At 50.3% G+C, this 15,214-nt stretch overlaps 8 protein-coding genes across 8 annotated transcripts; 6 read left to right on the forward strand and 2 right to left on the reverse strand.

Moving 5' to 3' along the window:
• The first annotated feature begins 151 nt into the window (after positions 1 to 151).
• On the forward strand, positions 152 to 1,356 carry M430DRAFT_37394 (hypothetical protein). The gene has a single exon (XM_024867117.1). The coding sequence runs from the start codon at positions 436 to 438 to the stop codon at positions 1,240 to 1,242; it is 807 nt and encodes a 268-aa protein (XP_024716971.1). The 5' UTR covers positions 152 to 435; the 3' UTR covers positions 1,243 to 1,356.
• A 268-nt stretch (positions 1,357 to 1,624) lies between these two features.
• Positions 1,625 to 3,248, forward strand: M430DRAFT_186954 (hypothetical protein). Its single transcript, XM_024863926.1, has 4 exons — positions 1,625 to 1,934; positions 1,999 to 2,208; positions 2,271 to 3,061; positions 3,109 to 3,248. The coding sequence occupies exons 2-4, from the start codon at positions 2,064 to 2,066 to the stop codon at positions 3,136 to 3,138; spliced, it is 966 nt and encodes a 321-aa protein (XP_024716972.1). The 5' UTR covers positions 1,625 to 1,934; positions 1,999 to 2,063; the 3' UTR covers positions 3,139 to 3,248.
• A 17-nt stretch (positions 3,249 to 3,265) lies between these two features.
• Positions 3,266 to 4,844, reverse strand: M430DRAFT_186971 (hypothetical protein). The gene is made up of 3 exons (XM_024863927.1): positions 4,363 to 4,844; positions 3,433 to 4,311; positions 3,266 to 3,378 (listed from the first exon to the last, which is right to left on the reverse strand). The coding sequence occupies exons 1-3, from the start codon at positions 4,586 to 4,588 to the stop codon at positions 3,359 to 3,361; spliced, it is 1,125 nt and encodes a 374-aa protein (XP_024716973.1). The 5' UTR covers positions 4,589 to 4,844; the 3' UTR covers positions 3,266 to 3,358.
• A 72-nt stretch (positions 4,845 to 4,916) lies between these two features.
• On the forward strand, positions 4,917 to 6,040 carry M430DRAFT_110086 (hypothetical protein; the record flags this gene model as incomplete). The annotated part of the gene is made up of 2 exons (XM_024861328.1): positions 4,917 to 5,262; positions 5,313 to 6,040. 2 exons carry the CDS (start codon positions 4,917 to 4,919, stop codon positions 6,038 to 6,040), a joined length of 1,074 nt encoding a protein of 357 aa, XP_024716974.1.
• A 625-nt stretch (positions 6,041 to 6,665) lies between these two features.
• On the forward strand, positions 6,666 to 7,919 carry M430DRAFT_186980 (hypothetical protein). Its single transcript, XM_024863928.1, has 3 exons — positions 6,666 to 6,980; positions 7,037 to 7,443; positions 7,499 to 7,919. The coding sequence occupies exons 1-3, from the start codon at positions 6,823 to 6,825 to the stop codon at positions 7,732 to 7,734; spliced, it is 801 nt and encodes a 266-aa protein (XP_024716975.1). The 5' UTR covers positions 6,666 to 6,822; the 3' UTR covers positions 7,735 to 7,919.
• Positions 7,920 to 8,712: 793 nt separating this feature from the next.
• On the reverse strand, positions 8,713 to 11,210 carry M430DRAFT_147351 (hypothetical protein). The gene is made up of 6 exons (XM_024863059.1): positions 10,686 to 11,210; positions 10,203 to 10,483; positions 9,924 to 10,149; positions 9,809 to 9,870; positions 9,345 to 9,756; positions 8,713 to 9,206 (listed from the first exon to the last, which is right to left on the reverse strand). Exons 1-6 carry the CDS (start codon positions 10,983 to 10,985, stop codon positions 9,123 to 9,125), a joined length of 1,365 nt encoding a protein of 454 aa, XP_024716976.1. The 5' UTR covers positions 10,986 to 11,210; the 3' UTR covers positions 8,713 to 9,122.
• Positions 11,211 to 11,407: 197 nt separating this feature from the next.
• M430DRAFT_69846 (hypothetical protein) lies at positions 11,408 to 12,505 on the forward strand (the record flags this gene model as incomplete). Its single annotated transcript, XM_024869457.1, has 4 exons — positions 11,408 to 11,497; positions 11,885 to 12,069; positions 12,120 to 12,296; positions 12,347 to 12,505. Exons 1-4 carry the CDS (start codon positions 11,494 to 11,496, stop codon positions 12,503 to 12,505), a joined length of 525 nt encoding a protein of 174 aa, XP_024716977.1. The 5' UTR covers positions 11,408 to 11,493.
• A 659-nt stretch (positions 12,506 to 13,164) lies between these two features.
• M430DRAFT_69847 (hypothetical protein) lies at positions 13,165 to 15,169 on the forward strand. The gene is made up of 3 exons (XM_024869458.1): positions 13,165 to 13,482; positions 13,537 to 14,489; positions 14,538 to 15,169. The coding sequence occupies exons 1-3, from the start codon at positions 13,251 to 13,253 to the stop codon at positions 14,862 to 14,864; spliced, it is 1,512 nt and encodes a 503-aa protein (XP_024716978.1). The 5' UTR covers positions 13,165 to 13,250; the 3' UTR covers positions 14,865 to 15,169.
• Positions 15,170 to 15,214: the final 45 nt, after the last annotated feature.

Raw genomic sequence — 15,214 nt, forward strand, 5'->3', positions numbered from 1 at the left:
CACCACACCAAATGTGGGCAGACGTCGTTCTACAACTGAGAGCACGGTCTCGAGTTCTACGATCTCTACTCCTCGGGTAAGTCTAGACTCTATACAGTCTTCAGCTTCATTTGAGTGATTTATATACATCTTGAGAAGCATCATATGCTAACCCTTCGATCTTACAGTCCCAGGGTGTTGCTGTTGCAGTCCCAATCAGGAGTTTTCAGCAAGGAGCCGTGTCGATGGTACGTTCACCCTCGAATTCGAGATACTTGAGGGAGAAGCTCGGGCTTTCTCCCTGTCTCAGCGATCCTTCTACAATTGAGATAATTCGAACTGATTTGGGTTCCATAGGTCAATTCCCAGCGCGCCCGTCGCCAGACCTCTGTTGGTCAGAATGGTAGCCCCCTTGAGCGGAAGCCTGTGGGTCGCAGATCTTCTCCAGTTCTCAGAATGGGGGTTGGACCTACTGTTCGTACTTCTCGGGATGCCTATGAGTTGATCATGGGAGAGCGCCCTGCCTTCCCTCAACGCTCGTCCTCTCTCGCAGACTCTCCATCCTCCGCTGCCAACCCGCCGAAGGTACCCTCGCCAGATGTCGTATCCAGACTTTCTCGCCCTACTGCCGCCAGTGCTGCCAGAGCCGTCAGTGCCACCAAGGTTGCCCCCAAAGTTACACCCAAAGCATCCCCCAAGACCACCCTCAAAGACACCTCCAAAATCACCCCCAAGGACACCCCCAAGGACACCCCCAAGACCACCTCCAAAGCTACTTCAAAAGCTACCGGTGCCTCTACGACTAGTGTTTCAATGCCCCAATCTGGAACTATGTCCAGTTTCAAGACTGCCGGTAAAGGACTCAAGAACCGCCTCTCGGCAATGATTGCCCAACGTCGCCAGACTACACCTGTCTACCAAGCTCCCAGATCCGCACAGGGACTGAGCCCAGTTGCCAGCCAGGAGAGCATGGTGGAGAGCCCGCTTTTCAGCCCTCCGGATGATGCTGAGGCTCCGGCTCCCGTTGACGAATTCCTCTCTATGTCACGTGACCAGCTTGATCGCCTTGTCCAAGCTAGTCGGGGAATCCACGAAGAGGAGAGGAGGGAGGGGGCCATTCAAGCCATTACTGCTTACGGAGAAGCTCTTGTCGCTATTACCGCTGCACGTAAGGCAAACATGGAGCTGAGCGCGGCTATTGTGAGTTTGTCCAGACGTACCACTGATTTAGGTGATGAGGCGATTGCTGCGGTGCAAGGTTGAGGGTTTGTTTTCTTCAGCTTTTGCAGGTGTATGTTAGGACCAGGGAGGGAATCAGGGCTTCTTAATTGCTTTTTTATTGAAGGAACAAAGGCGTTTCTGTAATTGCAAAGGGCGAAAGTACGGGAGATGGCTTTAGAAGCAATAGCTAAAAGATCTGACATGGACTCCTCTCTCCATCATGAGTTTGAAGAAAGAAGTGATCTTTCAAGCATTCCTTGACTTTGAACTTGGGTTCTGTAGATCGCTGTAGAAGGCGTACGAAGGACACCCCACATAGGGACATCAAACGGCTGTTGGAGCATGATTGGAGCGGGTAAAGGTATTTAGCCGCCACAACTTCAGCCTATTTAACCAGCAGAGTGGTAACGGAGGAGAACAGAACTCCACCAGCATGGCCGCAACGACACATTGTTATTGGGACGGGTACAGCGACTTCTCCACAGCCTCCATGACGAATAGCCCCAGCGGTCACGAGCGATGATGCGCCATGGCGGAAGGAGTTGCAAAAGTGGGAATCCGTACGAGGCTATCGTTGCTATTTATTCGCCGAAGCCAAAGGGATCGCGGGGCAACTCTCGCTAGGTACTTCAGGATTTGGGTATTTATTAGAAACCTTTCTCCCCCACCACCCCCCCAATCTACTGTTGAGAATATACAAAAATACTTCTTCTGAACCCAATTCACGTCCTACGGTAAGAATCCCCTATTCTGCGGTATTGAGGGCGAAGTTGTCACTGACCATTGTGATCCGTTCAGTTCCACATTACCCCTCTCGACTCTGCCCCCACTTCCTTTGATCAACACATAATACATCCTCAAATATGGCTCAACCAACGATCAAGCTCAACAGCGGACATGCCATGCCCCAGATTGGCTTTGGGCTCTGGAAGGTTGACAACGCTACCTGCGCCGATACCGTGTACAATGCCATCAAGGCCGGCTACAGATTATTCGACGGAGCTTGCGGTAAGCCTACCTAGCAGGCAAGGCACAGCACAAACAAGACAGAGGCGCTGACTACGTTACAGATTACGGCAACGAGAAGGAGGCCGGAGAGGGAGTTGCGCGAGCCATCAAGGACGGTCTCGTCAAGCGTGAGGATCTCTTCCTAGTGAGCAAGCTGTGGAACTCCTTCCACGATGGCGAGCGAGTCGAGCCGATCTGCAAGAGGCAATTGGCGGACTGGGGCATTGACTACTTCGACCTGTACATCGTGCACTTCCCCGTCGCTCTCAAATACGTCGACCCTTCCGTGCGATACCCTCCCGGATGGACTGTTGATGGAAAGAACGATGTGCAGCAGAGCAGTGCTTCGATCCAGGAGACCTGGACTGCTATGGAGAGCTTGGTCAACAAGGGATACGCGAAGTCCATTGGTATTTCCAACTTCCAAGGTTCTTTGATCATCGACCTGCTCCGATATGCCAAGATCCGCCCTGCCACTCTCCAGATCGAGCACCACCCATACCTCGTGCAGCCCACTCTCCTGAAGCTTGCGGAAGCCGAGGGCATCGCCGTCACCGCATACTCGTCCTTTGGACCCCAGTCCTTCCTGGAGCTGAAGTTCAAGTCGGCCGAGGACGCCCCGCTCCTCTTCGACCACCCCACGATCGTGGAGGTCGCCAAGAAGCACAACAAGACCCCCGCGCAGGTCCTCCTGAGATGGGCCACCCAACGAGGACTGGCCGTCATCCCCAAGAGCAACAACCCGGAGCGTCTGAAGCAGAACTTGGCCATCACCGATTTCGATATCGCTCAGGCCGACCTGGACGCCATCAGTGGTCTGGACCGCAACCTCAGATTCAACAACCCCACAGATGTAAGCTTCCCACCACCCTTCACTCGACGGTTTACTAATGGCTATAGTACCTCGGAACCCTGCACATCTTTGCTTAAGTTAGAGGTAGCAGCGTTGTGTGTTGTCTGCTAGACTTTTCTTCCTGTAGCACTTGGATACCTAGAAGCTGGCCGCAGCACGTTGTTTAAGGCAAAAGAATTAATATCCCTTCCATTATCTCATGAAATGCGCCTGATCTATAAAAGCCATCTTGGAAGCTTGATCCTGATGTCCCAACCATAAAACTCCGTTGCCATGTATCATCATATTATCGCCATCCTATGAAACCCTCACAAAGGCTAGATTACCATTAGTATATCTCCAAAAAGGTCGAGCAATAAAGATGTACTCACTAGCATCAATCTGCAGAAGCTGCGGTAGCATCAACCGCACCTTGTTGCGATACGAACCCGGAGCCTTCAGCTGCAACGGATTGCCCTCAAAATATACAGTATTCAACTTGGTCAGGGGTCGCAACTCTCCCTCAACCTCATGCCAATCGGCTATCTGATTATAGCTGGCCCATAACTCTTCCAAATTCTGCATATGCTTCACGCCCTGCACGCTCTCGACCTGATTGTTACTAATATCGAGGACCCGCAGACTATGCACGTTCTCCAGGCCCTTCAAAGACGTAAGCGCATTGTGCGAGATGTATAACTCCTCGAGGTTCGGGAGGTTGTCGAGGCCCGAGATGGTACGGATGCGGTTCGACTGGATGCTCAAGATCTTGAGGTTCTGCAGGGTATCCAAGCCCTTGAGATGCGTGATCTTGTTCTTGCCGAGCCACAGCTCCTCCAGGGCCGTCAGATGCTCGAGGTTCTGGATCTCGCGGATGCGGTTGGCGGCCAGCTCGAGGTTGCGCAGGCGCGTGAGCCCGTCGAGGTTCTCGATCGTCTGGATCTTGTTCTGCACGAAGTAGAGGTCCGTCAGGTGCACCAGGTGGTCGATCTTCTTGATGTGCTTGATCTTGTTGAAGGACAGGTCGAGGTTCGTCAGCTGCGTCAGACTCTCCAGACCCCGGATGTGCGCGATCAGGTTGTCGTACAGGTCGAGGTCCTGCAGCGTGGCGGCCACGCACGATAGCCCTTCAATCTCGGTAATGGTGTTCTGGCGGAGGCAGAGCCGGGTCACAGCTTTGAATCGGTCGAGCCGGAGAGAGGGGATCGAGGAGACGCGGGAATGCACGCAGTCGATCTCCTCTGTATCGGAGGGGTAATCGTCCAAGAGGTCTGAAGCGGGTCAGTAAGAAGCGGACCATCTGCGTGCTCGAAAAGACAAACCTTCATCAGCATCAATCTCCTCGCCGGGGAGAACCTGCTCCTCGTCTGAATACTCGGGGTCGGAGAGTGCTTCTGGGTTGGCAAGCTCAAGCTTCTTCTCGACGCGCAGTTTGCCGTCCCAGCCACGGCTGCTTCGGGGCGTCTCCCCGCTCTTGGAATTGTCGTGTGCCTCGGCATCGTCGCTGATGGAGATATGCGAAGATGTGCTTTCTTTCTCTGACGGCATGATGGAGGTCTGAGGATGTATATCTTGTTGTTGAAGTCGCGAAACATCCCAAGAGGATGCTTACAGAAGTGCTTTGGCGGGGCAGCAGATTCTAGCGAAGGCGCGGCGTCGCTGTCGCTGTCGTCGGCCGGGTTCATCGAAAGCAATTGAATTCTACGACATCAATCGACATGCAATCAAGAGCAGAACCGACCGGGGAACGTGTATAGAGAGCGGCCTCTTCTGGGATATCGGGGTGTGAGGAGCCTTCTCTGTAATGCTTCGTGTTCTGCGTCGTGCAGCTCGCCATCAGCAATGCGCCCACGGCCGAAGCCCCGTCCCGCCTCGAATGGGAAGAAATGGATTATTTCAACATGACCGCCAGCGCCGAGCCTTTGCGGATCTCCCTACGGTATTGGTTCCTCCTGCGGTCTTTGGTGGGTTGTTCATCGCGCTATGGACGTGGAAGTGCTGCATGATGGTTCTGTTCCAGAACAAGATCATATACATGCCTAGCCTGCCCCCGAATGCTCGATGGGAGACGATAGCGAACTATCAGAGCCAATGCAGTGGGATATCATGGAGGGAGGAGAGGATCAGGTCTGGGGATGGGACACGGATCAGTCTATGTGTGGCAAGTGTCGAGAGCAGTTCGGCCCCTGTACTGCGGAAAGTGTATATTTTATATTTCCAGGGTCATTTCTCCTTTGCTTCTTCAATTGTATCAGTAGCTTATATATACTAGGTAATGCGTCTTCATTGCCTCCACGGCTCCCGTTCCTATCACCCGTGCTTCGCATGCTCCGAGACAAGCAGCCCCCTCTTCCAGTACAGTATATCATGGTTTGTTGCAGCTATAGAGGATACTGGACCTCGAAAGGTCGTCCGTCGGAGAAGGGGATACTTCAAGATGCCGCTGCGGCCCTGAACTGGATCCGCGAGGTCGAAGAGACCTCCTCTGACGAGGGAGACAAACAGCCCGTCTCAGTGATTATCTGGGGTCAGAGTATCGGGGCAGGAGTTGCTACAAACCTGGCTGCGCAACAGGCTCTCTTCTCGGAGAGACTTGCACTGAAGATGTTGATCTTAGAGACGCCGTTTCTCAGCATACGAGCAATGCTCGAGACGATCTACCCACAGAAGTGGCTCCCATATCGGCACTTGTGGCCCTTTTTACGGAATCATCTTGATAGTTGGGAGGCCCTGGGTGTCCTGCAAGAAAATGCGATTAGACACAAGGTCACGCCGCCGAATGTCGTGATTGTAGAAGCCGAAAGGGATGAATTGGTTCCAGCTTCGCATGGTGATATGCTTGAGAGGAGATGCTTGGAGTTGGGGCTCAAAGTCAGGAAGCAAAGCATCCCTACGGCTTTACACAATGAAGTCCTGGTGCGGCCGGGGGGGCGTACTGCTATGGTGGAGGCTATTCGGCAGGCTTCAGGAGAAGCTCCTAGCTCTCAGCCCAAGGGTTGATGATTCGTGGCTCAGAATATAGAAGAGAAAGATAAATATACTTCTCTCCGTTTCTATCGATCAAGTCAGGCTCCTCTGGAATAGCAAGCTGATACCAGCCGGTGCCCGCAAATCCCTGCCAATGTCTTCACAGCCAGCCGTACCTGACTCGAGAGGAGAGGGCGACGGTATCATACCACAGTCAGTATTATTACGGTGAGTGCATCGAGTAAGTACTCCGTCACATTTCAACCTGATTTACACGAAGTATCCTTGAGAGTTCTCTGGAAGTGCCCACGAAGCGACGCAGGCAAGTCAATTATTCATGAAAAAATAAATAAAACAAAAAACAAAAAATATTTCCCATCATATCAACTTACTCAACCCCTTGTCCTCGGTGGAACACACCATCGCCGCTTTAAAGGTCTCTTTGCAGCAGTGATCCCGGGCTGCTGGGGCGAGCGTCCCAATCGAGAACGCGCCAGACATGTGACTGTGGAGTCACCTGCTCTGGCGTCGATTTCGCGTAAAGTGGTTGGTCACTACACGTCTCCCCGTGGATGCCTCGTCGCGTTCGGACCGCCCTGTCTTTGCCTACCACCAGCACGATATAAATACCTGTTGCGTCTCCCACTCTTCTTTTCTTTCTTTGCTCTCTGTGCTCTGGAAGCCTCATTCGCCCATACCAAGATCACCTCGACAATCTCCATCGACTTTAACGCCCGTCCCCAGCGCTCTTCGAATGGTCCCTGTGCTCGACTTGCACACCGAGGTCTTCATTTCCACCCACCGAGCGACCGAGGATGTTTAGTCGAAGCCTTAGCAGATCACAGACAGAGAGCTTTTCAAGAAGTCGACGATCCACGAGGACGAAAACTTCGTTCAGAGAGCATGCGGTGTCGAAGGACCGTCCTGAACGAACCCGTAAACCTCCGGCCGAGGAGGCTCTTCAGCTCGGAGGGTAAATAATTTCCAAACGGCCAAAGATATCTCACGGTCGCTGATGATCATGTCTAGTACTCTAACCTCATCGATAATCACACTCGTCGTCGGGCGAGAACAGCGGCTCTTCGCTGCGCATGAAGACGTCCTGTGCATATCGCCATTCTTCCAAGCAGCCTGCAGAGGCCAGTTCATGGAAGCACAGAACAAGCGAATCTATCTGCCCGACGAAGAACCAGAAATCTTCTCCTCCGTCCTCGAATATCTTTACAAAGGAGATTACTATCCCCGGCTGGTTCATAATAAGCGGAAGAACGCATGGGAATTTGAGACGAGCGATGGGGCAGCCGGAAATGTAGAGTCAACGGTTTACCATCACGGTGTTGATGGTGAGTTGTTGAAGGATACGGTGATCTATTGCACGGCGGAGAAATATGGGTTAGATGAACTGAAGCGTGTTGCGTTGAGGAAGCAAGGTTTGCGTAAGTAGTCGTATCTTCTGTATCTTGGAATCTAATCGCTGAACATGGAAAACAGAGTCCGGGATCCAGTGCAGCACAATCCTCTCCTCGGCACGCTACGCCTACGCCAACACGCCCGAGACCGACTCCAAACTCCGAGCCCATTACCTGGCTCTCATAATCAGGAGCCGTGGGACCTTCAAGCGCAGCGGGACTATGCAGCTGGAGATGCTTGCTGGAGGGAGCCAACTGTTCTTTGATCTCTTCGTCGCGTTGTGCAATCATGTCGATGATGTTACGAGCATTGCGTGAATCTCTCCTCTATCTAGCCCTCCTTCTTGACCACACCCACTGACGACAAATTCAGAGGATCGCCACGCAGCTTACGAACTCATCATTAATCCTCTCCGACCCCTTCAATTTCTCAACAACTTCTTCCTTCACAAAACTGCAATGGAATCTAACGACTTGTTCTTTTTCGTATTTGATACCAGGCGTTGGGGAATGGTTTATAGGAACATGTATCACTACTCTTCTCAGTCATCCATGACTGCACTTTTATTTCGCAATTTTTTGCTTACTTACTTGCTTGCTTTTCATCAGCGACCAAGATCATCCTCCTGTCACCTATATTCCGACAGTTGAGTTGAAGAAAACCAGAGCGGAAAAAAATGAATCAACCTCAGAATGCTTGTACTATTCCATTCCATTCCATTCTCCTTGTTTTCCTGTTACTGGGAGGATTTTTGTACTTGTCTGGAGGATCCATGGGTTTCTTTTGGGGAGTGTAGTACCTTATCAAGCAGGAATATCTAGATAGGAAGCATTTTTTCAATACGTATTATTTATTTATGGTATGATTGATATCCTTCTTCTCTGCTTTGAAATCCCAATCCAGGAGATTCATCGCTTGATAGGACCAAAATACACGCAAAGCAGCGCTTTTTAGAAAGGTTCTTAGGGAATCATGGAATAGCAGATCGTCGAACAGCCCTACCGAATAACACTCTCTACCTATCTCAGGGGCTCAGAACTGATAGATAGATAGGAACTATAGTAGGAACTAACACTTGCAGGACCTGTACACTCCCTGTACATACACACATCCCCCGGAGCTCCCGCCTTGTTCTAATTGACGAATCATAAGTACCTAGCTTCTGCTTTCGTTCGCTTTACTTCTTTTTTAGGGGGGGGGGGGGGGGGGTTACGTTGGTGTCTTTGCCTTGAGAGGGGACAGGGGATATGTTGTGTTGTGATATGATGGGATAAGTGGAGTAAGCGGAACCAAGGCCGGTCTAGCGTTGACTCATGCATAGTATGGGTTTTGGGGGGTGTGGTGCTGCTTTAAAGACGTGAGAAGGGGGGACAGACATAGGTAGGGAGACAGACACTGGGTAAAAAACAAAAGAAGGGGGAATAGACGAGAAAGGCAAGCGTCGTTGTATTATTTCCATTATCGTTCGATCTCAATGAAGATTTTGAATTCATGGGTTTTCAGAGCTAATCGTACATAAATATCTATCTGGATCGATGTGCTCACCGAGACCCGGGCCGGGGGGCGTATCGTATCGATAGGGGGTATTTCCAGGTGGGTGGGAGGGAGATGAGGAGGTAGGGTTCCCGGGAACCAGAAATGCGGTTCGGGCTGGCTGATGGACAGGGGTTGGAATAGGGGGGTTGCTACCTTAGCTAGGAAGTGCTCAAACGCCCGTGCCGGGGAAGGCGCCGGCTTTGCTCAGCACGACCATGCCGCGGTCGCGGGCTATGTAACCCTTCATCAGGTTCTGCGTTCCGTTAGCTGGATCCCGACTTATCCGCTGGCGAATAATGCAATCGATGATCGGGGGAAGCTGATAAAAAGGCAAAGCTGAGCAGAATGGATGCCTCCCCCGAAATACGAAGATATGAGGAGGAAGACGAACCTTGTAGATCATGTTGGCCAGCAAACACTCCACCTCGTCAGTGTCCATCGTCTCCTTGGCCCCCATACTAAGCGCGGCACCGAATTCAGCCACGGGAATCCGCGTTCGCCGCACCCGTGGGGCGTTTGGCTCTTTCGGCTCCTCGAAACCACCAGCGATAAAGACTTTCCGGAGGAGGTTGCGTAGGGCGATGTCTCGGCCGCGCTCGAGGGTTAGGTAGATACGGCGTTTTACGAATTCTTCTTCGCCAGCCACCAAGGCGGCATCGAAGCCGGGGAGATCGCCTCTCTTGATGCAGCGGCTGAGTGGCAGGAAAAGATTTTGCAGGCGAGGGTAGGGTGCTAGAAGACTGGCTGTCGGGAGAGTATGTGTCGTTATGAGGTGGCAGGGAATGAGGTACGTGAGAATGAGTCTAGAAGGTCAGTATGTCTGGCTTTGTGATGCATGACTGATCATATACTGACTCTCTGTTGCGTGTCGCATCCTTGTGACAGAGTTGCCAAGCCTCGGTGAGGTGCTTCTCGGCCTAACGAGGCAAAGTCAGAGATGAGATAGCGATTGGTACTTGGGCAGGCTCACCTCCGCATACTCCTCTTCTAGAAAGTAGATGACGCCGACATAGTATTTGTACGTCACCCTGTGAGCCATCGGGAAGGCATCAAAACTGGGCATATCGCCTCGATATACTTGAATGGCGTTGAGGATGTTTTTCGATAAGCTGACAGAGTTCAGTTTGAAGTAGGTCTTGAATAACAGATTGATGATGTTGTAAATGCCCCATTTTCTCGACTCCTCAAGCGGTGCTCTAATCATAATAATCAGTGTCATATATTCCATGCAATTTTTTGGACATCGCACCTATCACCGAGACATAGTTGGAAAAGCCGGTTTAGTTGCCTTGCCGCATCTTCCAGTGTCTCGTTCTGTTCTGCCTCAGGATTGAGATCATCTTGGAAGCTCGTGGCTGATCCCGTATTATTTACCGCCCCTTCATCTGCCTTGATGGCGAATATTCTTATATATTTGCCTACCACGTACAAACAAGGCACTGTCCAGGCCTCAAAATAACCGCTGTTGTAGCCTCGGACGAGGTGATTTGTCAATTCTTTCCATGCTTCATAGACTTTCGTCCATGCTGCCTAGAAATATATTAGCGCCTGAATGCTGGACCTAGGGCAATCAAATCGCAGAATGGAACCATGAGTGTTTAGGATCGATCCTGTGGTTGTGGACCACGTGAAAACCAAGAGCTAACTTTCCCGCGATCGATAAACAGTCCAGAGAACCTCAACTTGGAGTATTCTTAGAATGATACAGTAACACTAAGGGAAGACTTTTTACCTTGGAGTTCGCCTTTGTAGCATTTCCTGCACTCAATATTTCGCCAACAGTCTTCCAGTACGCAAAGTAAATATCAACCCAGCAGTTACCCTCATCACGAGACAGCTTGAATGAAGTGGAGTTATCGTACAAAATGCGATACTTGAAGTCTTGAATGGCACTGGCCGCGTTCGTACTTCGGAAAAAGGTATAGAGTCTGTCTGGTTGTGAAGGGGGGTTAATAGGAGAGAGGGTCATCGCGAGACCATAGCCATCCCCCCTTTCGTAGGCGTCCTTGAACTCATCAAACACCTGGTCCATCTTGTATGATAAATTGGTGGTTTGTCAGGTGATAAATCGCTAGAACCGGTGAATTCCATAGAGTTATCCCCTGATTCCGGCTGCTGAGGAGGGGAAGATTTCAGGCGTCACTCATAAAGACCATATTCTCCGAACTATCTGATGAACATGTAGTCTTTGACAATTGAGAGAGACGAGACGAGGGAGATCTCAACGAACAGAGCCTTCGGAACGCATAGATAGGTCTTCAAAGGGGGTCCTTCTCATCTCTGTTTACTCCTCAGCAAGCACTGCACTTTGCGGCTCTGCGGCTAGTCTAGCCGAACAAGGAAAGGTCATATATCGCTTAGTGATGAGGGCTGCGAAATTGTTTTGCCCTTAGTGCGATCTTCAGAATTTGGCGACAATTTATCGAAGAGAGGACAATTCAAAGCAGCAGCGACAACATACGACATCGACCTCGGCCAGTACTTCAAAGTGAGTGCATGAATTGACAAAGAATTACTGATCGTTTGCTAATATACCAAAGATGGGTAAGCATTAGATTTCTTTCATCCTCCAGGACGGATCCGATTTCCACGACTTCGAGACGACGAGAAAATTTGTTTGCGGCGGAATTCGAGTACGATGGCTACCAAGAGGACCACCTAGGAAGGGTGAGGGATTATAGGCATCATTTCGGCAGCATTTGAGAGTTGCAGAATGTGTGCGAGGGCTCCGTGACAACGGGATGGACTGGCTACTTCACAACGACTCCTGGATTTCCGTTGCATGATACAGAAGACAACTGTCGGGCGGCATTGTATCAATTACCTTAGCGGCATCTCTGTATATCCTCGAATCGACCGTCGCAATCCCGCAGGATCTATGGAGAATCACTGCAGTCATTGGTGGATTGGAAGCTGATCAAGATTTAATAGGTCGTCTTACGGAATACCAGGTCATTGGCCGCCATCTGCCAACTGAGGCAAACCCAACTCCCAAGTTGTACCGGATGAGAATCTTTGCACCAAACACCGTGGTTGCCAAGTCTCGTTTCTGGTACTTCTTGATGAAGTTGCGAAAGGTCAAGAAGGCGAACGGAGAGATCGTCAGCTTGAACGTGGTGCGTATCTCTGAGTGCTTGATCTGATGCAGCTTCTAATTACACGCCAGATCCACGAGAAGCGCCCATTGAAGGTCAAGAACTTCGGTATCTGGATCCGATACGACTCCCGCTCCGGCACCCACAACATGTACAAGGAGTACCGTGAGATGTCAAGAACAGATGCTGTTGAGGCTATGTACCAAGACATGGCTGCCAGACATCGATCCCGCTTCCGGTCGATTCACGTATGTCCATCACAAGCTGGTATAAGACAACCTACTCACAAAATGAATAGATCCTCAAGGTCGTCGAGCTCGAGAAGACCGACGACGTCAAGCGCCCATACATCAAGCAACTCCTTACCAAGAACCTCAAATTCCCTCTTCCCCACCGCGTTTCCAAGTCTGCCGGTGCCAAGCTCTTCGCCGAAAAACGACCATCGACCTTCTACTAAGTTTTTGGGGGATAGAGTTGGGTTGGGGTGGAATCAAAGGATGCATTGCACAAGGATTGTTCTGCGGTTTGCTTATTGAATCGGATCACGAGTAGCAAATGCATAAAGCAAAGTATTGACATGATTTTGACGTGGAATTCCAGTGAGACCAAATAAATCATGCATATCTATGGAAGAGGACGACGCGCTGGCCTTTCTTTGACCACCGTAGCGCCGTTTTGAGGAATTTGGACAGCTCTCAAGAAATGTTCTGATCCAGCCTCTAATCTATTTTGCTTGTACAGTAGGTAGGTACTTACTCATGATTGCTTGAACTGTAAGCTTGAAAGCAGCTAATCCCACAACTCCGACCCCGCACCCCCGTCTCGGAGGACGCGTTCAGAAGCCAGGGTATAATTGTGTCCCAGAGACCTCCGCCTTGATAATATATCTTTATCGTCCTCACACCCGCGATTGACAGTAGGTAGCATTTATATATATCATTCACTCCGAAATCAAGCCAGGCTCAGGCATAATCAAGTCGGTACTAGTGCCAATTGAGGTGTTGGGTCACGGGCTTGGACGTCCTTATCCTCGCTAAAATAATCTGGCCGCCAAGGGTCCAGGTACCTAGACCCAAGACCTACCTTGTACAGTACCTCCATATATTCGCGACAACCACAGTATCTACCTCCACACCTCGTCTTTTGACGTGACTCTTGACGTGCCTTTTAACTTCACGACTCCCGTAGAGTCAAAGCACATCATGAGTCACTCACCCATTACACCACTCACTATGAATTTCAGCGAACGCGTAAAGGCTGCCGCCGACGCAGAACGCCGCAAGAGACAAGAAGCGGCCAGGGTGAAAGCTGAACTTGGTGAAGGCCACCAGCGTATCATGCGAACAGAGAACAACCCGAGAATTATACCGCAAACATATATGCCTATCCTACCACCATCCAATGGACTAGAAGAGAGAAAGCGGAAGAGATCGAGTAAGTGGTGAATATCGAAACAACTTAGCTAGCTACAACTAATGGTCGACATAGACTCGGGAAGCAATCCTTCTCCTAACGATGTATCTGGTGACCCAACATGCGCACCACCCTTGCCAAAGAAACCCATGCCATCTTCTAACACCAGCACCAATCCCGTCACCAATCCTCTCACCAACCCCGTCGCCGATCCTGTCACCAGTCCTGTCACCAATCCTGTCACCAACCCCGTCACCAATTCTGTCACCAATCCCGTCGTCGATCCTGTCAAGCCCGATATCAAGATCAAAGACGAGGAGCCAGACACTCCACTAAGTTTTGCCCCAGCTAAGCAATCGCGAGCTAAAGGAAAGACTATCTACAAACGAAAGGAGACAGTGGACACGCGGAAGAAAGCCTCCGAATGGTATTTAAATGTCAACACGAACCAGAAGTTTCCTCGAGGCGATAAGGCAACACTAGAATATGTCAAGAACCTCATAAAGAACTGCATAGATGCTGCTAAGAACAACGGAGATACAGAGCGGTGGTTTTCAGAATTACGGACGAGACTTCATGAAATGGAGTTCTACCCATTCTTGACCGGAGTACTCGTCAAGAAATCGAAGGTGCTTGAGCCGGAGGGTCTCTCGCAGATATTTGACGGACCAGACAAAGATATATTCCCATGGGATTTAGCAGCAGATGCCGAAGCTTTATGGCAGCGGTGGATGGACGGAGACCTAGATGGACATCTACTTCGAGGGATATCTACTACACGAGGAGTCCTAGAGTCAGGATCAAAGCGTACGTGGCATAAACTCGATAAAGATTACATGAAGAGAAGATCTCCGAATGTTATCGGCTCAAATAACCTGATCAATGGTCAGTGGTGGCCTTCGCGGATTTGTGCTCTAAGAGACGGCGCACACGGAGAACAAGAAGCAGGTATTCACGGGCAAACGGGTCAGGGTGCGTTTTCAGTAGTCGTCTCCGCAGGTGGCTATGCCGACAAGGACCATGGCGAGGTATGTTTTGCCCCTTTATGTCTCCCCGTACGTAGCTAATAAGTATAGACAATTGAATACTGCGGCACCAAGAGCGAGACTTCAAAGCCAACCAAGGGCACTATGTTACTAGAAGAATCATACAGAAAGAAACAACCACTTCGAGTGCTCCGGGCTGCAAACAAGAACTCCAAATATGCACCGAAGGAAGGTGTGCGGTATGATGGCCTGTACGAGATCGTCGACAAGGAAATCTTAGATCCAAAGGTGGCTATGATTCGCTTTTCGTTGAAGAGAATCAAGGGACAGGATCCCATTAGGTATAAAGGAGTCGAGGCTAGACCTAACGCGCAGGAACTAAAACAAAGGATGAATATTCGGAAGGACCTTGAATAATAAGCGATGGGATTGAGATTCTGCTTGGGCTTTTGCTTGCAGTTTTACTTGGGCTTTGGGGTTCGGCGCTAGAGATACCCAGATATAGATGACATTGCTTTTGTGCAGTACTTGGCAAGTGTAGCATTAGGGGGTTTCGCTTCCCAATTCCGCAAGGTACAGACATTGACGCCGTTGAGCAAGGAAACCTTCAACCAAACAGAAGATCTGAGGGTTCAGGGGAAGGAAAGATAAGGTAGATAGCTTTGGCCAATAATCAACATTGGAAACCTTTAAACGAGCTCAATCTAGCTATTATTGCAGGCCTCGAATTATAGCCATCTTGAATGAAGATAGCATTGAGACTGAAG

Source organism: Amorphotheca resinae (assembly GCF_003019875.1).
Source record: "Amorphotheca resinae ATCC 22711 unplaced genomic scaffold M430scaffold_13, whole genome shotgun sequence".
NCBI classification, from domain to species: domain Eukaryota; kingdom Fungi; phylum Ascomycota; class Leotiomycetes; order Helotiales; family Amorphothecaceae; genus Amorphotheca; species Amorphotheca resinae.